Here is a 27,699-nt window from a genome sequence, read left to right on the forward strand (position 1 = left end):
TTCCTTGTTCTTCATGATGCTCTCTGCGCTTTTAACAGACCTCTGAGACTATCACAGTGCAGGTGCATTTATACGGAGACTTGATTACACACAGGTGGATTGTATTTATCATCATTAGTCATTTAGGTCAACATTGGATCATTCAGAGATCCTCACTGAACTTCTGGAGAGAGTTTGCTGCACTGAAAGTAAAGGGGCTGAATAATTTTGCACGCCCAATTTTTCAGTTTTTGATTTGTTAAAAAAGTTTGAAATATCCAATAAATGTCGTTCCACTTCATGATTGTGTCCCACTTGTTGTTGATTCTTCACAAAAAAATACAGTTTTATATCTTTATGTTTGAAGCCTGAAATGTGGCAAAAGGTCGCAAAGTTCAAGGGGGCCGAATACTTTCGCAAGGCACTGTACATGCAGGGAATTTCAGTGAAAGAGGAAGAGAGAGAGAGGAGATAGGAGAGGGAGAAGAGAGAGGAGTGTAAGAGAGAATAAAGAGAGACAGAAAGACAGGAGAGAGAGAGAGAGAGCGAGAGAAGAGAGAGAGAGTGTGAGAGAATAGAGAGAGAGACACTCAACTCACCCATGAAGGAGTCAGAAGACTGGGGTCCTTTCTTTGACTGTCATTTCTGATAAAGGGGTGAAAACATAGACATGTTGCGTCACCTTTCCTCATGTGAGAATCACACCCTAGCAAGGACACGGGTGCTTTCCACCCAGCCAGGAGCCCGTAGAACAGCGTGCCGAGTTGAGTTTAGGAAGGCTCTCTCGCCCCCTAACTCCCCAATGTCAGCGGCATTCTCTCAAGTCTATCAGATTAAAAACTTTGTTAAATAAATGTTGCCCGATAAAGACAGGTGCTGTGACACAATGGGACCAGGCCTCAGGGAGTCCGTCAGAGCCTTAGCAACACAACAATCCTTCTTTAAATAACGGTGTCACATTACCTTAGTACAGTGTTTCCCAAACTCGGTCCTCGGGACCCCAAGAGGTGCACGTTTAGTTTTTTTAACCCGAGCACTACACAGCCGACGGTCAGTTGATTATCTCAATCAGCTGTGTAGTGCAAATCTAAAATGTGCCCCTCTTGGGGTCCCGAGGACCGAGTTTGAGAAACACTGCCTTAGTATCTAGATTAAGTAGTGAAAATGGTCAGTATTAGCTACTTCTGTTGGAGAACTTTGCTATCTAAATTAACAGGTGAAAAATGGTCAGTAGTAGTTACAAGCATTTTAAAAGGGGGTTCAAATGTCACAATGCTTACCGGTTGTCTGATGACTCCATGTTGTTTGTCCCGGCTTCGTCATGTACTCTTGATATGCATTCTTTTAGCTGTATAAAATAGAATACATAACATTTTATTACTCTCCCCCTAATGGAGATTACGGTATGCATCAATGTGCAACGCTGATCCCGACATGCTTCCATCAGACATCTATGTCTGGAGCAAAAAATATAATTCAGGGAAATGATGTTTGGAGAACATTTGACATAAACAGTGTGCCGAGACCCGGTTTACACAATTACACAGGATTTGTTACTCTGTTTGCCTTGGCCATTAGATAAATAAAACACATACCAAATCTAGCAAAACATTTATATCACATTATTCATAAGTATCTATTTAAAAACATATTTCTCCAACCTGCGAGACCTCTCTTAACTATTGTCACAACAACAACCACAGAGAAAGAAAAGCTGAACGAGTCAAATCACCAGTTGGTTATAGAAACAGGTTCCAGAACAGGTGGTGGAGTGGGGTGGGTCACACCAACTAACGAGGGGATGTAGTGTACAGCGTGTACTGTTCTATGGGGCTGTGGTGTTCTGTACACTATGACACCTCCGGGACTAACCCTCTGGGAGGCTTTGTAGGGCCTTAATGACTCCCCATGGGCTTTGGGCACGCTCTGCTAGAGTGCCTACCAGATGTGGGTTCCAATGTTATTTGTTTTTGTTAAAGTAGATTCGGTGGACTTGATTGAGCTTGCTTGGAGCAACAGAAGTAATAGAACCGTCCTAAAAGTGCAAACCCCGACCGTCTAGCAGTATTCGAGAGAAAACAAATACTATTTGAGCCCAGGTCTTTTACAGTAGCTACCCTGCTGTTACATCAGCCAACCCCCTCTATCAGTCACTCACTTTCCTGCCAGCCAAGGTCAAGACATCGCCACTACAGTATGTATGCCAGGATTTCAGGTGTCTTCTCATCTCTTACATAACACAGGTGAGTAATCTTAACCCGGCACAGTCAGAAGAGGACTGGCCACCCCTCCGAGCCTGGTTCCTCTCTAGGTTTCTTACTAGGTTCATGCCTTTCTAGGGAGTTTTTCCTAGCTACCGTGCTTCTACATCTGCATTGCTCAATCTTTGGGTCTTTAGACTGAGTTTCTGTATGAGCACTTTGTGACATCTGCTGATGTAAAAATAAAACACACTGATTGGTTGAGATGGCATGGAAAAGCTCCTAAAGGTCTAGCTATACCCTGTCTGTCCCTCTAAGTGTTTTTTTAAAAACGTGAAGCCGTGGAATCTATTTTCGTCCCTGGGATAAGACACACGCTTCAGCCGAGCTAGGCTATACATTAGCCTGGGATATTGATGAGACGAGTCTGTCTGTCGACGTAAATAATCGATCAACTTATATTCCTAGATGAGGAAGTGCCGCGACTACTTAAGAGTTAATGCAGTGAAGACAGCAGATCGGCCCTGTAGCCAATATTACTGGGGCCTGAGCCTATTCCAGCAGCGCCCTGTAGCCCATATTACTGGGGCCTGAGCCTATTCCAGCACCGCCCTGTAGCCAATATTACTGGGGCCTGAGCCTATTCCAGCACCGCACTGTAGCCCATATTACTGGGGCCTGAGCCTATTCCAGCATCGCCCAAAGTCTCTGTGACTTTGAACTAAGATACGCTCTCTGTATTAAGGGCCGTATCATTGGTGATGAGCCACGGGGCATGACTTACTACCCTTTAAGCTGTTGGCAGGCAACTGTTTGCTGACAAAGGATTCTCTGCTGCATTTGATACATACCGAGGCTGCATCTCAATTAGCAATATTAAAATACTGTGGAACCTGGTTTAGTCCGCCAGCAGTTTGGAAGCATATTTCTGAGACAATGATGTAATGACTTGAGGTAGACAATCCCATACCCTCCAGCATAATGAGACAATTAAATAGGAAACATACTTAAATATGCCGTGAGGGCCTACATTTTGAATATCAAATTCAGCCTTCCAAGAGTCCAATATCATATTGCGACACACCTGAAATGGTATGTTTTCTTATTTTGCTATGCATTTATTTTGCACACATAGACAACGTCACTGAGGTAAGCAGTTATTACCTTAACTCCGAAAACAAAACACTGTTCTGAACATGACGGTCTCGAACCCTGAACGACAACAAGCCCTGGCTACACAACAACACAGTACATGTGTTCCTTCCTCTTCTTCAAAAGCAAATGCTAATTGAACCTCAGTGAACCTCGTTAACGCGCTTCCCTGCAATTTAGAGTGTTCCAGGGAGGGAGGTTGCCTCGCATTTAGCGAAGCGCTAGAGCACGCTGCCTGGCCTATCACGCGCCTCTTAAGCCTATGTAAGATTGATTAGGAATCCAGCCATTGGCGGCTATGCTGATGTTTATGCCAATGTTCTCTATCTACCTCCATCTCTCTGCTGTCCCCGATTTAGTAGTTCTTGTGAAACATCACCAATTACTCAGCAGTGACTCATAGCAGCCATTAAGAGTAGACGGGGTTGGTGGTAAGCCAGACGTCACACCAGCGAAGTGAAAAACACCACAGTGAGTGGAGTAGACCTTGTCTGCATCACAATGTTTTGTGGGAGAAGAAGAGGGAGGATTATGAGAACCAGGCCAGGCCAGGGAACTTAAAGGGTCAGGTTGCTCTTTGGGAGTATTAAACATGACACTATGAAAATAAATGATGAGCGTGCACCGCAAAATAAGCAAACAAGTTTGCTTCAGAGATTTGGTAAACAGGAAGTAATTGTCTTAGATGTGCTGTTTTGAATGTTTGACCTCCACCTGAATTCAACAAGGGACCTGCATGACATGGCAACAATAGACACACATCTGCAATGAGAAGGAGCAAGAGAGACAGAGAAAGAAAGAGAGGAGAGAGAGTGACTTACCGCGTGGGGGTCCTGGTTGTCACTAAGCTGGCCAAGCGTGGGGCTCTGATGGCAGTGTTTAGGCTTCCTGGGTCTGGGGCCCTCGTGGTGGAGCCCTCCCTGGCTAGTCTGGTAGTCCCTCCAGACTCCTTCCTCACCCACGCTGACGCCACAGCTGATAGTTCTGCTAACGCTGCCGGCCGCTGGGATGTTCTCCTTGTTGATGTCTCCTTCCCCCAGAGACGAGGATCTGTTTTCAAATGGAGAGAAAGGAAAGAAGAGGAGGAATCAAACTGACTCTCTCCCTTTCTCTCTCTGTAACAAAGCGGCCTGGGTTACAAATGACAAGGTCATCGTACTTATACCTTGTACCCAGGCTAACGCCATGTTTAGAATGTGCGCTAATTCTATTTACAGAGTACAGTGGACTTGTCTTATTGACGTTGTATGGTGGGTGGCTGCACTAATGTAGCCCGCTAATCCATGTTTTCACTGCTTCTACCGGCTCCATCAGGTCTCTATCAACAAAGATTAGCTTGGTAGCACAAGGACCCCAGACTCCATGATAACCCCAATGGACATGACCACTAGAGGCGAGGCCATTGGAAGCATAGAGTCTGAATTACTAGAATTGACATCGGATCATAATAAGTCTCCCAGTGCACTGATATTTGTCAATCCAATGGTGGAAACTGCCATTGTTGATGCCTAGAACTCTGAGAATGTCACTCTGTTCGCAACAACTCACACACTCACAAAGGATGCCATTGACCAAATATACCAATCAACAACAGTAAAGGCAGATCCTACACCAACTGGGTGAGACAAATGTCCTATGTAAGGATTCATTCTATGGTCCATACCTGCTCCTGTCCCGGTGTCTCTGAGCCTCTTCCTGCTCCCTCTGGTGCCGACGTCTCTGCCGTGCCGTCGGGGTTACCACGGGCGATGAGGAGCACCCGGTCCACTCGGAATCCTCCGTCGTACTTTGACCTCCTCCGCACATGTGCACATCGAAGAGATGCTGCTCCACTGCCGACCTGATGGTCCTCTCCAGAACACTAGAGAGAGAGATGGAGAGAGAGAGCAGAGGGAGAAAGGATGTTATTGAGAAATACGATATGCACCAGACAAAGCTTCTTCCGCAGCTGTCATTGAAACGACTGAAATAACTATGCTGCATGGTCACCACTATGTCCTCCTGGAACTGTTCATCGTAGTGAGTATATAACTATGCTGCATGGTCACCACTATGTCCTCCTGGAACTGTTCATCGTAGTGAGTATATAATATAACGATGCTGCATGGTCACCACTATGTCCTCCTGGAACTGTTCATCGTAGTGAGTATATAATATAACTATGCTGCATGGTCACCACTATGTCCTCCTGGAACTGTTCATCATAGTGAGTATATAATATAACTATGCTGCATGGTCACCACTATGTCCTCCTGGAACTGTTCATCATAGTGAGTATATAATATAACTATGCTGCATGGTCACCCCTATGTCCTCCTGGAACTGTTCACTGTAGTGAGTATATAATATAACTATGCTGCATGGTCACCACTATGTCCTCCTGGAACTGTTCATCATAGTGAGTATATAATATAACTATGCTGCATGGTCACCACTATGTCCTCCTGGAACTGTTCACTGTAGTGAGTATATAATATAACTATGCTGCATGGTCACCACTATGTCCTCCTGGAACTGTTCATCATAGTGAGTATATAATACAACTATGTTGCATGGTCACCACTATGTCCTCCTGGAACTGTTCATCGTAGTGAGTATATAATATAACTATGCTGCATGGTCACCACTATGTCCTCCTGGAACTGTTCATCATAGTGAGTATATAATATAACTATGCTGCATGGTCACCCCTATGTCCTCCTGGAACTGTTCACTGTAGTGAGTATATAATATAACTATGCTGCATGGTCACCACTATGTCCTCCTGGAACTGTTCATCGTAGTGAGTATATAATATAACTATGCTGCATGGTCACCACTATGTCCTCCTGGAACTGTTCATCGTAGTGAGTATATAATATAACTATGTTGCATGGTCACCACTATGTCCTCCTGGAACTGTTCATCGTAGTGAGTATATAATATAACTATGTCCTCCTGGAACTGTTCATCGTAGTGAGTATATAATATAACGATGCTGCATGGTCACCCCTATGTCCTCCTGGAACTGTTCACTGTAGTGAGTATATAATATAACTATGCTGCATGGCCACCACTATGTCCTCCTGGAACTGTTCATCGTAGTGAGTATATAATATAACTATGCTGCATGGTCACCACTATGTCCTCCTGGAACTGTTCATCGTAGTGAGTATATAATATAACTATGTCCTCCTGGAACTGTTCATCGTAGTGAGTATATAATATAACGATGCTGCATGCTCACCACTATGTCCTCCTGGAACTGTTCATCGTAGTGAGTATATAATATAACTATGCTGCATGGTCACCCCTATGTCCTCCTGGAACTGTTCATCGTAGTGAGTATATAATATAACTATGTCCTCCTGGAACTGTTCATCGTAGTGAGTATATAATATAGAATGGCAGTGTACTCACTTAGTCAGGTCAGATCTACACCGGACAGATGAGAGGTGGTTGCTGTGGAGAGAGAGAAAGAAAATAGTGAAAGAGAGAGGAGAGAGAAAAAGAGTTAGAGAAAGGGCAGCCCTCACAGGCCCCAAGGCTCTGTAGCTGACCACAGGCAGCCAGGGTGTGTGTGTTATGTATGTACATGTGTCTGTGTGTGTGTGCACGAGTGTGTCAAAACGTCAGCCTTATTCAGCTCCTAAGGAGGCCCTCTGGGAGCAAAGTGGCTGGCTGCCATGGTGACCGGTAAGCTGTGATCGCACGTCTCCCCCTTAATATTAGTCTATTGTTACACACGCACGTGCACACAAACACAAGCACGCACACACAGCTAATGAAGAGGACATGACAGGCCTTACATACAGTGAGTGACAGCAGATTGCCAGCTCCTCTCTCGTCTGACGTGTCTGTGTGTGTCAGTTTGTGTGGTGTGTGTGTGTTTGTGTGGGTGCGTCTGCTAGACCAGGTGATAGTGATATGGCCTACTACCACCTTCCCTTAAGAGATAGCATGCAGTGTCAGCACAGCTATTGAGGCCAGGCGTACAAGGTGATTTTTCAGTTCAACAAAAACATGAATATAGGTCGTTACGAATGGCTTTTGGCACCATACTCTAGATACAGTATCTTACTAAATATGAATATTACATCTTATTAATACAAATCTAGAATACACTCCTCAACCATTTCAATGTCAATAGGAGGCTATTTGAGCTCCAACAGTACCAGGAAAGACCAGAGGAATTCACAGAAATACACACAAGCATGACTTCCTTCCTTCAGCTTGTGTGTGGGGGTACTGAGCACCCAACAATACACAATATTCTCCTTACATCTCATCCATCAGCATCAGTGTTGACAGTGATAGCGTGTGTGTGGGGCCAAGGTGAGGATGGACAAATGAGAGCTGATGGAGGAGAGATCAGAGTAATTATATGGGATTAATACAGTGATTCTAGAACATAGATGAAAAGTGTGTGTGTACGGTGTTCGTGTGTAAACAGAGCATGAAACAATGAACAGTCACATCAAACAAGAGATTAATTGAAGCCAAGTTTATCTGATTATCGCGAGGTAATTCTGATGACTTTTCAAAATGTGTACAATCAACACATTTTTTAGTCCGGCATGTTCTATTCTTGTTCAGTTCTAGCCAAAGGTTTTATTTTAAAACTGGGTTAACGGTAAATGTCGCAATGTCCCGAAAATAATTGACTAAAATGGATGACACTGTCAGTGTTGAAAAGCCAAATATACATCTGGTACCAAATGCTAGGGGTTAAAATAACTAACATTAATAACTAACATTAGTATTAATGTGTCACCAAGATGTTATGGCCCATAATGTGTCACCAAGATGTTGGACACCGTAATATTTTGAAAGGTTAAAATGAATCAATCAATTAAATGTATTTATAAAGCCCTTTTTACATGAGCAGATGTCACAAAGTGCTTGTACAAACAAAAATAACTTCATATGTCACGAGGTACTATGGGTCATTTTAACCAAAATATAAAACGCAAAGTGTTATGTTAAGTCCAATGTTTCACAAGCCGAAATAAAAGATCCCAGAAATCTCCCATACGCACAACATGTTTATTTCTCAAATTTTGTGCACAAATTTCCTTACATCCCTGTTAGTGAGCACTTATCCTTTGCCAAGATAATCCATCCACCTGACAGGTGTAGCATACCAAGAAGCTGATTAAACAGCATGATCATTACACAGGTGCACCTTGTGCTGGGGACAATAAAAGGCCACTCTAAAAAGTATTGTCACACAACACTGCAGATGTTTAAAGTTTTGAGGGAGTGTGTCCAGCAGAGCTGTTGCCAGAGAATTTAATGTTAATTTCTCTACCATAAGCCGCGTCCTACGTTGTTTTAGCGTTTTAGAGAATTTGGCAATACGTCCAACCGGCCTCAAACGCAGACCACGCGTAACCATGCCAGTCCAGGACCTCCACATCTGGCTTCTTCACCTGCGGGATCGTCTGAGATCAGCCACCCGGACAGCTGATGAAACTGTGGGTTTGCACAACCAAAGAATTTCTGCACAAACTATCAGAAACCGTCTCAGGGAAGCTCATGCGAGTGTTCGTCGTCCTAACCAGGGTCTTGACCTGACTGCAGTTCAGCATCTTAACTGACTTTAGTGGGCAAATGCTCACCTTCAATGGCTTAAACATGTTTAAGACAAGGGAAGGAACCTTAATGAATAAAGTCAAGGTCACCATTAGAGGGAGACATCATTTGGATATTCTAGTTACCTTGTGATGGGGTGAATCGTTAGGACTTAGTATTTATCAAACATATGGTAATAAGTACATAATAAGCATGTTATGACAGGTCTTTAATATTTAACCCTATTCATAATGCAAACGCTTCCAAGATGGACAATAAAGTTCTATTCTATTCTGTCTCCTGTTGTGTCTTTTGGACAGTGCCATATTTATCCTGCAACAAGGGCAGCAGTCGTTAGCCTGTTTACATGCAACCTAAACCTCCCAATGTGAAGTCTCTAGTCTAGTGTAACAACCAGGAGACTGGGAATGCCAACCCCATGCCAAGTAGCCTCTGTCCGGGCACAGCAGCGGGCAAAAGGGGGGCAAGTACCGGTAGGCTACCAATCCATTCCAGGATATGACATCACTGTCTGGAAAGGGATTATATGTACCACTCAGTTTAGCTATTAAAACCTTCCGCCCACTCTAGACACGCACATGTAACAAGTCTGGAATGAGGTGAGGCTTGGGTAGCGTCTCAAATGGCACCCTATTCCCTATTTAGTGCACTACTTTTGACCAGGACCCATAGGGCTCTGGTCAAAAGTAGTGCACTAGGTAGGGAATAGGGTGCCATTTCGGATGCAGGCTTGGTGTGCAATGAATATGCCCTGTGGGTCGTGAACTGTCAAACAGTCGGCCCCTGGCCATGACCTTCCCTTACCGCAAGAGGAGCATACACGGCTCTCTTGACTGTCAACAGAATACGAGACTGTGACTCAGGATCCAGAACCTCCATCTTAAAACAGAGACAAGAGAGAGATCCAAATCCAGGACTGAGAGCATTGTGATATCAAACACTTATTTCATGTTAGATAAGTAATGATTCATTTAGGTTCATTTAATGTTTTTCCATCAGCTGGCAAGCCAACAACAAGAAGAAATAGAAATAGTAGCTATCATTATAACTAGGCCTTGGGTAGGTATCATTATAACTCAAAGCAAACCACAGGGTGGAATTGGAGTCAGATAATCAACATGGTTACAATCATTGGAGACCTATTTGTGCTCCAATACTGTAGTCATGGTGACAGACCAAAGCACCACAACAAATGTCCTACTGGGGATCTACTTCCATGGCAGAGCGCTCCATCGTGTCTTTATGGAGATGAACTGGTTAGACGGTGAGGCTATAAGGTTGCATCCCAAACTACACCCAATTCCCTTTATAGTGCCCTTGTCAAAAGTAGTGCACTATATAGGGAGTAGGGTGCCATTTGGGACGCCCCAGGTTACTTTTACTCTAGCTAACAAGTGAGTGAGTGAGTGAGTGAGTGAGTGAGTGAGTGAGTGAGTGAGTGAGTGAGTGAGAACGCTATGCTAAAAATGTTATAGGAGTGGGTCAGAGGCACTAGAAGTGCTAACAGTCCATTAAAAGCTGTAATATATAATTATCATTGAAAGCAAGTCTAAGAAGCGGTAGATGTTCTATGTGCGCTATTTCTATGCTTCCCATGCTTAAGTTTAGTTTTTGCGTGTTTTACTTTTGGTTTTGTACATCAGCTGAAAGTACAATATTTTTGGTGATGGAAAATATATTTCACAGTGGAGTGGCAGGTAGCCTAGTGGTTAGAGCATTGGACTAGTAACCAAAAGGTTGCAAGATCGAATCCCTGAGCTGACAAGGTAAAAATCGGTCGTTCTGACCCTGAACAAGGCAGTTAACCCACTGTTCCTAGGCAGGCATTGAAAATAAGAATTTGCTCTTAACTGATTTGCCTAGTTAAATAAATGAAAAAATATATATATATATTTCACAGTGGTTTAGATGGTACAAAGATTGTACTTGCTTGTTTTGTCACAAACTGAAATTAAGCGAACTATTCGAATTTTAGCAACCAGGAAATGGCGGAGCGATTTCTGCATAGGGCACCTAAAGGAGTATTTGCAGTGTTATTTTTATAGTCTATGGGTCAGAGGGTGAATGTGATCTAGAAGGAATGAGTGACCCATGTTAAGCTAACAGTCCAAGTGGTGGGCTACCAGGCAACAGGCATCTCCATGGAGCCACACATACAAACATTGATGCACACACACGTACACACTGACGTACACACTGACACTGACACTGACACTGACACACACAGGCAGTAAACGTAGAGGAAAAACTCCCAGAGTCACTCTACAGGGGGCTTGAAACAGACCAAACATTAAATGAGACACATCCAACCCAGTGTGTGCGTGCCCAACATACAGGGATTCAAAAGGAAATGAACGTCCATTCAACTAATCCAGTATTACACCACAGTCACTTATTAGCCAGGATTTGATCACCATAGAAAGGATACATGGTTGAAGGGTGAGCTCTGTTTCTGACTGGGAAAGGATGAAGCTACCCTGTGGTACCCACGGTGTGTATGTGACGGAGAACAAGTAGACACTGGACTTATTAGAAAGCATGACTCACTTAAGAAGGTTGCGTGAGGAAGAGAGAGAAGTACTGTGCAGGGTATCACAGGCTATGTAGTGTGCTATGTAGTGTGCCTATCACAGGCTATGTAGTGGTAAACATCAGTCACTGTGGTAATGTTTCTCCTCTGTAGTGTCAAGCTCTTTGGCATCAGGGGTGGACTGGGACCAGAAATCGTCCCTAGCATTTCTAACACACCGGGCCATATTTTTACTTGATACCCCCATACCGGCCCATTTTTATCCTCGAGGCCGCCACACTAGGCTTGGGCGATATACCGTTTATACCGTATACTGGAGTATTTGGAAATACTGGCTGTGCTATACCACTGGAAGAAACCTAAGATGTGTCAAATAAATTATATCCAGCTCAGGGCTCCAGCTATGCATTTGGTTTGCTAACTTACTAGATGTCAAGATCAAGCTTCTTGGTTACAGCAGAGCCATTCTATCCCCTCCTGGGTCAAGATCCCTGTTGCCTAAATTGTTTTGTGCGTACCCAGTATGGTACAGAAACGGTATGAAAATCTGGATACTGCCCAACCCTACCCCACACCAGCCCATTTGTCCCTTGAGGGCCCCGACAGGCCCACTGGGCTAAAAATGGCCAGTCCACCCCTGTTTGGCATCCTTCATTATCATATACATTATGGCCTCTGAGCCATCACCATCGATGAGCGAAATCATTGTGAAAATATCAGATGTATGCTACTGGTCACAGTCTTGAACACATAACTAGGTATATGTGAAGGATGAAACCTGTTGAGGGTACATTTCAAAGGAGAAAAGGCCGAATGAGGGTCTGTGCCAAGGCTTATGAACCTACTATAGAGTTCAGCAGGTACACTTGCATTCAATTTGCCTCAAAGTACCTGGTGAAGGCGGTAAAGTTGACATGACTAGAGTTTACAGTATCAGCCAAACAGGAAGTTAACAGGAAGTGATGCCATAAAATGTCATGGGGGGTGCCTGACTGGAGGGTGACTCATAGATCAGGTGTCAGAGCAGAATGATCCGGTTCAACCAGAAACTCCACTAAGAACCTTGTTCGTCTGATCTCACTGTATGGCAAGGTGTCAAAACCAGAACGATCCGGTTCCATTAAGAACCATGTTGGTCTGATGTCACTGTATGACAGGGTGTCAAAGCAGTTCATGATCGGTATATGTTTTGGTGAATATTTCCATCAAGTGGAGGTGTGACAATTGAGTGGATTGTCAAACTATGTTGGGAATCTGGTTCCGCACTATAGATGTAGTAACATGAAATGTTCTGTTATATGATAGATTTGTGAAGCTATGTACCTATTTCTTCAGATACTTTGTCAATACAGTGATGGATCAATATCCAGATGTATGAAACAATGGGATGTACTGTATGACAATTGATCTCATTTGAGATATTAAATTGTACAATTTCAGGAGTACAGTGTGTAGGCCCGTTGGAGAAGTCAATATCCAGAATGACCTGCATGATAACAATAAACAAAAAGGTGTCAGTCTCAACCAAAATCAGGGAAATGTTTTGGTTTTTACAGCTTTACGGGAAGTCTTGCTGGACCACGTGCTCACACTGCCACCATCATAACAACGACAGCTTGCATGTGCACAGCATACCACCTCCCTCCCCTCCTCTTTCTGGTGGGCCTATTGTTTCCTATGTTAATGCATTGAGATGGCATGAAATGCAGCGGATAGGCCCCATGACCCCACATCTCCATAATAACATGCCTGTCGACCTCTTTTCTCAGGACAAAAACAAGACCAGGACCTACCTTATGTAGAAAGGAGATATGGGTCTGCTGTCTTCCTCTTGGGAGCTGAAATACAAAAACAAAAAAACAGTTAGGTTAGCCACTGTGGGGTGAGAGTGATGCAATATTACATATGAAGCACACTTTTTTCCCCCCTCCCTTTCTCTGCACCTCATTGGTTTTTTTAGGGGACAGAATGTCCTTTTGTCTCTGGAACAATAGCCACCTAATGCTCCAGTCAGTTCAGTCCGTTTTGTTAAAGCTTGTCTCTGGGAATTATTAAAGCGACAGTTGAAGGGCCGTGTGTGCCCTCCTCTGGTATAGCTCTGGCGGGGCCTGGGCCAATAGTTACACATGACAGAAATGATGCAACAAGAACGGGAACTTCTTCATGTGGAGATTGCTTAACATGTACATATCCTGAAAAATACTTTAACCTGCCGAGGGCCTTACTACCCTAAACATCCCGTAGCCTACAGAAGCATGTGTGTGATTAACATAGTGTATCAAATTGCTGCAAAAAGGCCTAAATATTGCCAAGGAAAGGGTTACATAGCCTTCATAAGGAAGCCAAACCTCAATCACCAGTGCCATTTTCTCATAACCATGGGGTACAGTACATCAAAGTTGGCAATTGTGCCAATAAACAACAGCTAATACTGTCTAATCATGGGTTGTAAATAGGGTTAGACACTTTTGAAATTAAACAATAGACTCACTAATACACACAAGACTGAATTGTGGTTAAATGGGCCATGGAGAAAATATTTGGACTCTGTGTTTTTGGGTACGTGCAGTAGCTCCAGTAGTCTAACGGTAAGGAGGGTGTGAGTATGTCACCGTCTAGGGCTGAGAGGGGAGAACATACCACTGGTTTAGCTGCCCGGGGTGTAAAGGCCGAACACCGTACCAAGTTCAAAACAGAGGATTTAGGTTTCAGTTTGTCGGGAACCCGAAATGGGCCGAAGTTCATTCAACTTCAAAAGCTTACCATATCACATGATCTGGCCTCTATCTTGAAGAATTCTGAATGAGTGTGTGTATGTGAGTTTTTTTTCTTCACTTACCTCCTCTAATACAACCTACGTACATAGTCTATGAAATCCCCCTTCCGGATCAAGGTACCAAGAGCACCTCACAACAGCATTTCACAATTTGTACGTATTGCTAGTGGAAGCCAGCCGAGAAATGTTTCCCTATACTTAGGCCGTGTTAACCAGTCTGGCAAGCGTATTAAAATAATGTGTGCCGTCACGAATTGTTGCAAACGGAAATCCTGCTTACCCACTAACTTACTTAAGGAATAACAAGTGGCTCTGTTGAGGAGACTTAATCCTCGCAGAGGTGACAGAAAACTAGCAAACAACTTGGCCAGGCTGGCAACCCTCCACCATTTTGTAGACAAATAAATCATCTTTATTTCATTCAACACATTTTTACCATAGTGCCCTATTGACCAGGTTGTTTAAATAATGGTTTCTCAATACCGTATACCAGTATAAGGACAATTTGTTTGACACTACCATTTTCACATATGACCCATTGGTCATATTCAAGCTCACAGAATTAATTTCAGGTTCATAGCCTTGCATTATTATATGGATGTGACTACTAGCCTGGAATCTAAACCTTGGTTGAAACTGAGCCATATTCCGTTTGAGTTCCAGTCCAGGTGACTCCATGTCCAAAAGGAGGATCTTACAGGAGTATACGTTCTCCTGATTGGAGGTCAGTGTTCCAGCCCTCCTCCCCTGCGCCCGCCAGGCCTCTTCCACACTACTTTAATAAGGACGATAAACCATAGCCTGCTTCATGGTCCAATCTTAGAATGTTTGGAGAATAGAACCTGCAGTGTACCAAACCTAAAAAGCTTGGGCCGGTTACCTACTTGAGCCCCTATTGGTGTACACTCTCATAACCCAAGTTACAGACGGTACATTCCACCATAGACCAAGGTGTTAAGGGAATGCTACCATAAACCCATCACGCTTCAGAGATTACCACATTTTTGCCAAAGGGGCAATGGGGGAACATGCTGGAACTCTGGAGAGAAAAGTAGCCAATTGTGAATGAGCAATATGGTTTGTGGGCAGCTTTCCTTCTCAACCAGTAAATCAGTTTTCAATGCATTTCTAGCATAATTCTAGAGTAATGAAAGGGAACAGCTGGCGAGAGCACAGTGATATGCTCATATGATCATCCAGATTCATTATGTTGAGAGGTACCAATGACCTTGACCTGTAGTTGTACTGTGGTTGACCAGTGTCAGCTCTTCACGTTGACATTATGGCCATACACCAGGTCAATGGGGTTAAATCACCATGGCAGCAGGAACATGGCGACTTCCTCTTACTAAGCTACACTGAACAAAAATATAAAACGCAACATGCAACAATTTCAACAATTTTACTGAGTTACAGTTCATATAAGGAAATCAGTTCATTGAAATAAATTAGGCCATTACTATGTTGGTCACAGATACCTTTAAAAAAAGGTAGGGGTGTGGATCAGAAAACCAGTCAGTATCTGGTGTGACCACCATTTGCCTCATGCAGCGCGACACATCTCCTTCGGATAGAGTTGATCAGGCTGTTGATTGTGGCCTGTGGAATGTTGTCCCACTCCTCTTCAATGGCTGTGCAAAGTTGTTGGATATTGGCGGGAATTGGAATACGCCGTCATACCCATCGATCCAGAGCATCCCAAACATGCTCAATGAGTGACATGTCTTGTGTGTATGCAATTCAGCTTTCATGAACTGTGTACAGATCTTTGATAAATGGGTCTGTGCATTATCATGCTGAAACATGAGGTGATGGTGGCAGATGAATGGCATGACAATGGGCCACAGGTTCTCGTCACCGTATCTCTGTGTATTCAAATTCCCATTGATAAAATGCAATCGTGTTTGTTGTCCGTAGCTTGTCTGCCCATACTATAACCCCACCGCCACCATGGGGCACTCTGTTCACAGTGTTGACATCAGCAAACCGCTCACCAACATGATGCCATACACGCTGATGTGATGGGGCGTGGATAGACGTGGTCTGCGATTGTGAGGCCGGTTGGACGTACTGCCAAAATTCTCTAAAATGACGTTGGAGATGGCGTATGGTAGAGAAATTAACATTGAATACTCTGGCAACAGCTCTGGTGGACATTACTGCAGTCAGCATGCCAACATGCATGTGTGAGACATCTGTGGCATTGTGCATGTCTATAATGATCATGCTGTTTAATCAGCTTCTCGATATGCCACACCTGTCAGGCGGATGGATTATCCTGGCAAAGGAGAAATGCTCACTAAAAGGGATGTAAACAAATTGGTGCACAAAATCTGAGAGAAATAAGCTTTTTGTGCATATGACAAATTTCAAGGATATTTTATTTCAGCTCATGAAACCAAAACTTTCCATGTTGCGTTTATATTTTTGTTCAGAGTAAATAGTAAATAATCAAGACCAAAACACCAGCTGATAGCCTACTTGTAATAGCAGAAAATGGCCATCACATCGAGCGAAGGGTCAATGACAGACTTGGAAGTCAAACATGGCAGAAACCATGGCAACTAGCGTCTTCTTGACTAGTGCCATTGTAGTCTCATCTCTTCCTATACATTTCCAAACCCCCCTCCTAACCTATAGGCCGGTTCAGCAGCCAATAACATTTGAGCCAAGTCTCTGACCCTCTTCTCCTATTGGCTGCTCAGGAGCCAATGACACCTGTTTGAATCAGAATTGATATCCTCTCTCTCTTTTCCTGCAGATGGGGACCATTGTAGGAGTATCCTATAGGTTAGAGTGGTTGAGGACAGAACAGGTGCCAGCTACTAGGGTTTTCCCTCCTTAAATCCAAGCAGACTTGTTGGATGAGGTTCCCTGTTGGCCAACAGTAACCTCCCCAGAGTGTCTGACACTCACACCAGACCGTTACATTCCTCACCCAACCCCTCACACACACACACACACACACACACACACACACACACACACACACACACACACACACACACACACACACACACACACACACAAACCCGCTTTCAATGGATTTCTTTCTAAGAAAGATAAATGGGTCACAAGTCAGTGAACCATGGCAACTACATAAAACAACCAGCATGTGCATGTAGCCTGTATCTAGAAGAGACCCTATGAGTGCCTACGTGATGTGACAGGTAGCCTAGCAGTTAAGAGCATTGGGCCAGTAACTGAAAGGTGGCTTTTTTTCAATCCCAGAGACAACTAGGGGTGGGGAGTTCACATGCCTTTACTATGCTGGCTTGTGCTTCTGATTTGAGACATGAGGATGAATTGATAGGAGCCTTTGTAATGATGAAGCATCCATCCCGGTTGCTAGACAGGATCAATGTCTAAACCGTGCACAGACAGTGGGCAAACATTTCTTCACAGTCTCCTAGTGTTACCACGAGTTGATCTCTGATGATGCAATACCTCTATGTAGTATCCTAGTGATCTCTGATGATGATGATGCAATACCTCTATGTAGTATCCTAGTGTTCTCTGATGATGATGATGCAATACCTCTATGTCATATCCTAGGAAACCCACTGTAGTCTACTCTCAATGAGATGTGTGGCCGGTTTGTAGAAACGCAGGCAGGTACAATGTTAAACATACACATGTGGAGTTTGCATAGCAGTGCCACCGGCAAACTGGTATTTTCCAAACCTGTGAGAGGCCGACATGTAAAGCGAAGCCCTTATTCATGGCTCAAAACCTGCTTATATGCCGGTCATCTAAGCTGACAGGTGGAAAACGTAGCACAGTGAAGTGCAGACTAATCATCTGAATCAATTGATGGAAAATATGTAATTGTAGTTGTTTTTTAAAGGGGAGATCTGATAAAGACTAGTATAGAAGGATGAAGAACATAAGTAAAGGGGCCAATAGGAGATATTCTAGCCCAGGGGTTACAATTTGACCCCAGAGAAATCTCAACTGATAACCTAAGTACGTATCTTCCAATGGCCTAGATCTCACAGCTCAAGATTGAACAAAATGCAGTTCAACACCACCTAGCATTCTACCCATCTCTCAGTTGAAATCCAGTTTGATCCAGTTTGTTCCTGCTTAGTGCTGGATGCTGTACTGACACAGATACTAGCCTGACACATACCTATGGAAAGTAAGGGCAGCTTAATTGCACATGTATTTATATACAGTATTTATATACAGTTGTACATCCTATACTCCACTGAAAACATGAGGCAACTAGTAGGCTTTGGGTTCCTAGGCAGTAACGTATGAGTTTCCAAATAGGTCTGGCAATACTTCGCTAGCTATACCGGTCTGCTGAACTTTAGCTAAAAGGTCCGTCACATCATGTGACAGCAGCGATAGCAACACTGTACCAGTCAGCTATTAGCATAGCTACTAGCCTATTAGCATCCCAACAAGAGACAGGGTTGCTTATAAAGGCTACGAGGGTCTCCCTGTCACCCGATCCCCAAATCGGCCATCTGATACCCCAGACTAGGGTATTTTTAAGGTATAATCCTTTAAGCCTCCGATAGATGTACTGTCCCTATGAAGTGCATGAGGAGGAAAGCTGTTGCCACTCAATGGGAAAGCACCTGTTGCTATTGCTAGGGATAATTAGGTCATGATATTTATTTGACATTTATTTAGATGAAAATCTCTTTAGATGCACAATGTCATCTTCAAGAGTGTCCAAATGAAAATGAACTAAAACAAACAATACTTAGTAAGAATAATAATATGGCAACTACTGTCCTTTAACAATAACATTGGAATAATAATAATAATAATAATAATAATAATAATAATAGTAAAAAAGCCCTGTAGAAAGTCCCATTTTACAACCTAAAAAGGAATAGTGTTGATTTGTCATAGATTATCTGTCAAACATTTTACTAAGGTTGTGTCTTGTTGATACAAAAAAATACACTGTACAGTTGAAGTCGGAAGTTGACATACACTTACAATGGGGAGAACAAGTATTTGATACACTGCCGATTTTCCAGGTTTTCCTACTTACAAAGCATGTAGAGGTCTGTAATTTTTATCATAGGTACACTTCAACTGTGAGAGACGGAATCTAAAACAAAAATCCAGAAAATCACATTGTATGATTTTTAAGTAATTAATTAGCATTTTATTGCATGACATAAGTATTTGATCACCTACCAACCAGTAAGAATTCCAGCTCTCACAGACCTGTTCGTTTTACACTGCTGTGCTACCTGTCCCAGACCTGCTGTTTTTCCTCTCTAAAGACAGCAGAAGAGGTAGAGATACTCTTAATGATCGGCTATGAAAAGCCAACTGACATTTACTCCCAAGGTGCTGCACCCTCGACAACTACTGTGATTATTATTATTTGACCATGCTGGTCATTTATGAACATTTGAACATCTTGGCCATGTTCTGTTATAATCTCCACCCGGCACAGCCACAAGAGGACTGGCCACCCCTCAGACCCTGGTTCCTCTCTAGGTTTCATCCTAGGTTTTGGTCTTTCTAGAGAGTTTTTCCTAGCCACCGTGCTTCTACACCTGCATTGCTTGCTGTTTGGGGTTTTAGGCTGGGTTTCTGTACAGCACTTTGAGATATCAGCTGATGTACAAAGGGCTATATAAATAAATTTGATTTGACTGCATCACAATTCAAGTGGGTCAGAGGTTTACATACACTAAGTTGACTGTGCCTTTAAACAGCTTTGAAAAATTCCAGAAAATGATGTCATGGCTTTAGAAGCTTCTGATAGGCTAATTGACATCATTTGAGTCAATTGGAGGTGTACCTGTGAATGTATTTCAAGGCCTACCTTCAAACTCAGTGCCTCTTTGCTTGACATCATGGGAAAATCAAAAGAAATCAGCCAAGACCTCAGAAAAAAAACTGTAGACCTCCACAAGTCTGGTTCATCCTTGGGAGCAATTTCCAAATGCCTGAAGGTACCACGTTCATCTGCACAAACAATAGCAAGCAAGTATAAACACCATGGGACCACGCAGCCGTCATACCGCTCAGGAAGGAGACGCGCTCTGTCTCCTAGAGATGATCATACTTTGGTGTGAAAAGTGCAAATCAATCCCAGAACAACGGCAAAGGACCTTGTGAAGATGCTGGAGGAAACAGGTGCAAAAGTATCTATAGCCACAAACTGAAAGGCCGCTCAGCAAGAAAGAAGCCACTGCTCCAAAACCGCCATAAAAATGCCAGACTACGGTTTGCAACTGCACATGGGGACAAAGATCGTACTTTTTGGAGAAATGTCCTCTGGTCTGATGAAACAAAAATAAAACTAATTTGGCCATAATGACCATCGTAATGTTTGGAGGAAAAAGGGGGAGGCTTGCAAGCTGAAGAACACCATCCCAACCGTGAAGCGCAGGGGTGGCAGCATCATGTTGTGGAGGTGCTTTGCTGCAGGAGGGACTGGTGCACTTCACAAAATAGATGGCATCATGAGGCAGGAAAAATATGTGGATATATTGAAGCAACATCTCAAGACATCAGTCAGGAAGTTAAAGCTTGGCCGCAAATAGGTCTTCCAAATGGGCAATGACCCCAAGCATACTTCCAAAGTTGTGGCAAAATGGCTTAAGTACAACAAAGTCAAGGTATGGGAGAGGCCATCACAAAGCCCTGACCTCAATCCTATAGAAAATTTGTGGGCAGAACTGAAAAAGCGTGTGTAAGCAAGGAGGCCTACAAACCTGACTCAGTTACACCAGGTCTGTCAGGAGGAATGAGCTAAAATTCACCCAACTTATTGTGGGAAGCTTGTGCAAGGCTACTCGAAACGTTTGACCCAAGATGAACAATTTAAAGGCAATGCTACCAAATACTAATTGAGTATGTAAACTTCTGACCCACTGGGAATGTGATGAAAGAAATAAAATCTGAAATAAATCATTCGCGCTACTACTATTCTGACATTTCACATTTTTAAAATAAAGTGGTGATCCTAACTGACCTAAGACAGGGAATAAAAGTCAGGAATTGTGAAAAATGTAGTTTAAATGTATTTGGCTGAGGTCTATGTAAACTTCTGACTTCAACTGTATATACACTTCCTCTATTAATGAAGGAGTATTGGGGGCATGGCCAGGCACTCCTAATGCATGTTTTCAAAGACAGTTTCAGGCTTTACCTGAAGGTATTTTTAGACGGTGTTATCTTATCTATTTAAAAGGCAGTAAAAGATACAAAAAACACTGCAAAGTCCACCACTTCCACATATGCATTTATACTGTATGTGTGTGTGTTTGCTGCATGCTGTCACGTTCTGACCTTTATTTCCTTTGTTTTGTCATTATTTAGTATGGTCAGGGCGTGAGTTGGGGTGGGCAGTCTATGTTTGTTTTTCTATGATTTGGGGATTTCTATGTTTCGGCCTAGTATGGTTCTCAATCAGAGGCAGTTGTCATTAGTTGTCTCTGATTGAGAATCATACTTAGGTAGCCTGGGTTGCAATGTTTGTGGGTGATTGTCTATGTTGATTGCTTGTTTCAGTGCAGTTCGCATTAGCTTCACAGTTGTTATTTCGTTTATTGTTTTTGTATAGGGTTTCAGTGTTCAGTGTTTTCTTTATTAAAATTAATGATGAACACATATCACGCCGCATTTTGGTCCTCCGATCCTTCTCGCCTCTCCTCTTCAGATGAAGAGGAGGACGACCGTGACACATGCACACATGTGCTCGTCTCCAGATCAACTACTAGAGAGCTGTACTACACAAGCTGTAACATACCACAGCCTCGTATCGGTTCAGTTTAGCATCCGTTAGCTTCTACCTACTATTTTGTTTGCTTAGCATACATGTTCTATTTGCTCCTGCGAGATGAGCTCTGCTTTCATTTCCTAGCTGATACTTAGTATTGAATATCTAGTGAGAACATGCATTTCTTACAAGCCCTGTGTCAGAGGTCCTCTTCCAAGTAACACCACACAACATGAAGCCTGTATTCAGCAGTTACCAGTTTCCACTGAGACATTTATTAATTGTGAATAAACATTAAATAAATATATATTTGGGCTCCTGAGTGGCGCAGCGGTCTAAGGCACTGCATCTCAGTGTTAAAGGCATCACTACAGACCCTGGGTGGATTCCAGGCTGTATCACAAACGGCCGTGATTGGGAGTCCCATAGGGCGCCAAACAATTGTCCCAGCGTAGTCCGGGTTAGGGTGTGGCCGTCATTGTAAATAAGAATTTGTTCTTAACTGACTTGCCTAGTTAAATAAAAGGATAAATAAGCAATTCCTATTAAAACAAACATGATTTTATGCATGCCCAATATGACCAGGCCAATATTTTGTATTTTCCATGAACAACTACCTACAGGAAGCTTATTGTTTGATTGATTGATTGATTGATTGACTAAGCCCTCCACAGACAAAAGCTCCATCTTAAATCTTACATCATAGTGACTGCATGCCATGCACTGAGGACAAGGCTATCTTGTTTAAGAGCAACTGAACACTGGGTGTGCTAGCTAGCACTAGGCTAATGCTAACATCAACCCTAAGGAGGCCTCAACAACCAACCAACACAGCTGTACATGTTATTTTGCAGACATGCTATTCCCAGACTGGGGACACTTGATCCAGACAGGGTCCAGTTTCAGCCAACTTATAATAAATATGTTTAGATGCCATTGGGATGCCACAGGAGCCTTGCGACCAAGATCGGCTCCCGGCTTTTTAGATCCCAAATGGCAGCTGGCTGTTCTGAGCTCCGCACAATCACCCTACAATGATGGGAACGTCTCACCAACGCAAACAGTGGTCATAAGATATTTACAACTAGTCTCTCGTACTGTGTTATTACACAGGGTTACTAGGATGTACCTCGAAACTCATACTGTACTATTACATACTGAAAATAATAAATAACTATTTCTATAGCACTTTTCAATACAAGTAACAAAGTGTTTCTCGTCATAAAATAAAGGTACTAGAAAATAAACAAAGACAGGAGGAAGGTGAACGAAACAAGACAGCTCATTTCAATCACACGTTCAAAATCATACATTAAAAGAATCTTTATAAAACTGTGTCTTCAGCAGGGATTTAAAAAGAGGCACTGAATCCGCAAGCTTGATCTCGTCTGGCAGACCCTCCCAAAGTCTAGGGGCCCTAATGGAAAATGTTTGGTCTCCTTTAGTTTTCAACCGAGAGTTTGGAATGGTCAACAGGTCCCTGCCAGAGGATCTCAGGCTGGGTCCTGGCTCGTAGGGAGATAAAGGATCAGAGATATAGGACGGGACTAAACCGAGCCTTAAACATGATTGCTAGAATCTGGGTTCTAGCAAGGCGGGGGCCAAATAAAATAACATTGGATTTCTTCTCATTGAGCTGGAGAAAATTGTCAGACATCCAACATTTGATGTAATAGTGCATGTATGTATTGTAATAATGTGTAACTCAATGTTTACTAAAATGTGTGCAGATAGATTGATACACTTTTAAGTGACTCCCATAAAATCATAAAACCTGTGTTAGCAAGCTAGGCTATACTTCAGAAGTCTTGGCTGACATCCAGGACCTGCAAGCTGTGTTAGCAAACTAGGCTATACTTCAGAAGTCTTGGCTGACATCCAGGACCTGCAAGCTGTGTTAGCAAACTAGGCTATACTTCAGAAGTCTTGGCTGACATCCAGGACCTGCAAGCTGTGTTAGCAAACTAGGCTATACTTCAGAAGTCTTGGCTGACATCCAGGACCTGCAAGCTGTGTTAGCAAACTAGGCTATACTTCAGAAGTCTTGGCTGACATCCAGGACCTGCAAGCTGTGTTTCTTCTCTGCTATGAGGCAAGCTCTAATTATTCATGGAAGAGGACTACTGAACCACCAATACCATATGCATTGGAACACAGAGGTAAAAATACTAAAGAGTTTGTTTTATTATAAAAAATAAGCGTTTTACATAAATTTGTCGGCATTCGTAGCATCTTATTATGCATTATGCAATAAAAAGAATCAGCTACCTAATATAACCTCTTTCCAAATTCGTGGAATTTTTAAAGTCCCAGACATGCTATTGTGCTCCTGAATGAATACAAACATCATGAACTACTAACCTGTTAAAGACTACCTATTTGTAACTTTCCACCATACGGCCCCAAAATAACTGTCTGTTACTACACTACACACTGACCTGTTCAGGACCTCCGTGGTCTTGACCGCGCTGACGTCCCAGGCGTCCATGGCTGGTCCCTGAGGTTCCTTTGGGGCCCCCGGTGGGGTCAGATCCATTCTCTCAGGTCTGGGGCTCCTCACCTCCGGAGCCAGGGGAACGGGTAGGACCAGGGGCCTCACATAGGGCAGGCCAGGAGAAAGACTGGGAAGGGGCACGGCTCGGAGCACTGTCGCCGTCTCGTGCTTTACTTTCCTCACCTGTGGAAAGAGACAAGGAGAATGAGGGATGGGTGAGGCGGGTGGATTCCCTGTAATACCAGAGCCCCATGTGTAAAGCCAGAGATGTAAACGATACCTGCCTCAGCATTCTGTCACAGGGGCAATCAGATCAGCTGTGCTGACCTTTAGTCAGGTTACTACAGAATAAAACATGCATTGGAGGATAGGCTATGTACAGTAGAGACATGGAGGTTGGCTAATAAAATAACAAATGAAGGGGGAAGGTTAGCCTTAAACTGGGTTGTATTCATTTGGGCACACCATAACAAAACAAAACATTTGGTGTTCAATGCAAATCGCTTAATGGAAAAGTTTAGATAGTAAGTACACATTTTGGCCTGTTTGCTTCTGTTTCATGCCTACTGAATACGACCCTGTGGAAATGAAAAGGGTTAAACTCCTCTTTCTCTTACCGTGCTGACTCCTAGGGGGTATAGCTGGCGGTAGCCTTTCGTATCTATGGTGTACCTAAAGCACCTCATCCGTACCACTGGTATGTCACACCGACCTTTCTTCATGTCGATGGTGTGTGCAACCACTAGGCTATACCGTTTCAGTTCTACAGAGGTGCGCTAGCTACATCTAATGCATATAACTGAGAGGTGAGCATTTGGGGGTAAGAGAAAAGTGTGAGAAAAGAGAAAAGTTCAAATGTTAGCAGTCCACTGTGTTGTATGCCTAATGGGTCTGAAGCCTACAGCTCAACTATTGATCAAAGTCACAATAACCAATCCCGGGCAGGGTTTGGCTCTGGACAAAAGCCAATGCTAAACCATTTAATGATGAGGAATGGAAGTACTTTATCAGTGAGCCATGTGAGCCACATTTATCAATGGAACATCCAGTCAGGGCTGGAATCGCCATGGAAAATGTCTAGTAGTTCATGTTTTTCCGTTACAGAACAGTTTGAAAAGCTTCTAAGCCTAAGGGACTAGATTTTGCACTTCAACAACAGATGTCAGGAGTTAAGTGACGTATTTGGCTTAATGTGGGGGGGCGGTGCTTCCAGAACGCCAGAGGGTGGCGAGGGGGGGGTGTTGACCCCTCCACTGCTAGAAACACGACTTCCAATCTCTTAAAGCACCTGTAAAGGCAACATGACCAACACACAACTCATAGCGAAAGACCCCCAGAGACCTGACCACTGCTGCTGAAGATGACTGTAGGCCAACCTCAACCAAGGCTTGATTTTTATGTATAATTGTGTAGGTGTATAGGCCAACGTAGCGTTGACATTGTTTACACTGAGTGAGGATGCGCAACGTTTTGGGGTGTAATGCAAAAGCAATATACCAAGTATTATAAACTGAGTGGTTCGAGCACTGAATGCTGATTGGCTGACAGCATTTATTTCTACTGCTCTAATTACGTTGGTAACCAGTTTATAATAGCAATAAGGCACCTCAATGATTTGATGTATATGGCCAATATACCAATGCTAAGGGCTGTATCCAGGCACTCCGCGTTGCATCATGCTTAAGAACAGCCCTTAGCCATGTTATATTGGCCATATACCACACCTCCTCGTGTAACTAATGACTTTTTCCAGGGAGTAATAAGTCATTTGCTATTGTAGAAAGAAGTAACGAGTAACAGCGAATATATTAGTTATTTTTTTTGTAATGACCCCACCCAACACTGGTGATGTCAGGAAGTGGCCGATCAGGAGAACTATGGGTAAATAAACGCCATTCTGTCACCAAGAAAGACAAACTGGCAGTATGACAATGTGTTAATGACAGACTTTTTAGGGTAAACAGTTTATTATTGTCCAATTGACCAAAGAGGAGGTGACCTCATTTGAAAACAACGGCTTAACAATTACAAGTTGCTGCCTAAAGAAATACCAACAATCTGTGATTTGACGAGGTACACACCGTTCTGGAGTCATTCACAACCACCTGTGAAAACATGCCTTTTAATTCACCAAAACTACCTTTAGTTGTAGAGGTGTTGACAGACCAGTTGTCTAACCTCTTGTTGGAATGAGAGACATACCTGTTAATGTGTTGTAGGCCTTGAGAAGAACAACACCCACTCGGCTGAGCCTCTCATCACAACACAATGATCCAAAAACACAAGCTATTGTTTACAGCAGCAAAAACACTTTCACATAAATACCGGAGAAGGAGTGACATTACAATTCCAATGCCGCTGTTACCATAACAACAGAATGTTTGTTTACGTTTTGAAATGTAAATATAAATAAGAGCACAAGCAAAATAGACTACAGCAGTTGAATGGTAATGTCACCATGGACTTTTTTTTTAGCTGAGAAAGTCCCAGCTAAAATGGGGAAAGTCATTTGCCCTCACGACAGGAGTGTTCACTGTGTTGGGTAACGTGGTACATACAACAACAGGTGAACAGGGTCAGATATACTGCATCATAAACATTTTTTAGGGCCCTCTGACCGATGGTGGCAATTACTCATCTCACGTTTCCCAACACTAGACCAGAGCCTCGACAGATAAGCTGAATTTACAGCCAGGCTCTACAGAGATATAAATATATCTAAACTGAGCCTAATTTATGCTAAATGGAAACACTAAGATTCGATTAATCGATTCCGGATGTCACAGCCCCTCTCAGTTGCACACAACAGATTTATATAGACATGCCAAACTAGTGTCCACACTAAGGCCCCAAATGTGTGTGTGTGTGTGTATGTGTGCTTACTGCACAATACATACATCTGAATGACTCTCAGCAGAAGAACCGTACCACTGGCTTTTCAACTATAGTCCCCCCTTCCACCATTAAGTCAAACTCCAGTAGCAAGCCAGCTAGCTAAGTTATCTACACGCCATATTGTTAGGTTATATATTTAAACAACACCGTCATCCAAGGCCATCGTGGGTAAATATCCCTGATAAGCATGCATCGATTTTATTAGGCTGCAGATTACTGATTGATTATATAGAAAGCCATTTAGAAAGGAACCCCATGGTGAATTACAGGATGTGACTGTATTTATTATGTAGTGGGAAGTCATGTGCTTTATGTGACTGTATTTATTATGTAGTGGGAAGTCATGTGCTTTATGTGACTGTATTTATTATGTAGTGGGAAGTCATGTGCTTT

General features: G+C 43.1%; 1 protein-coding gene across 6 annotated transcripts in view; it reads right to left on the minus strand.

Annotated features, from left to right (window-relative positions):
• The window catches only part of LOC109876823 (protein FAM13A), an 83,377-nt gene that overhangs the window by 20,712 nt on the left and 34,966 nt on the right, over positions 1–27,699 (minus strand). For all 6 annotated transcript variants that reach the window (XM_031828303.1, XM_031828301.1, XM_031828302.1 and 3 more), the window contains 7 exons: positions 24,356–24,594; positions 13,230–13,274; positions 6,732–6,773; positions 4,996–5,193; positions 4,154–4,382; positions 1,260–1,327; positions 579–624 (listed from right to left, as the gene is read on the minus strand). In XM_031828303.1, coding sequence (XP_031684163.1) covers positions 579–624; positions 1,260–1,327; positions 4,154–4,382; positions 4,996–5,193; positions 6,732–6,773; positions 13,230–13,274; positions 24,356–24,594 — 867 coding nt within the window. The remainder of the gene's footprint in view (positions 1–578; positions 625–1,259; positions 1,328–4,153; positions 4,383–4,995; positions 5,194–6,731; positions 6,774–13,229; positions 13,275–24,355; positions 24,595–27,699) is intronic.

Source organism: Oncorhynchus kisutch, linkage group LG7 (assembly GCF_002021735.2).
Source record: "Oncorhynchus kisutch isolate 150728-3 linkage group LG7, Okis_V2, whole genome shotgun sequence".
NCBI lineage: Eukaryota > Metazoa > Chordata > Actinopteri > Salmoniformes > Salmonidae > Oncorhynchus > Oncorhynchus kisutch.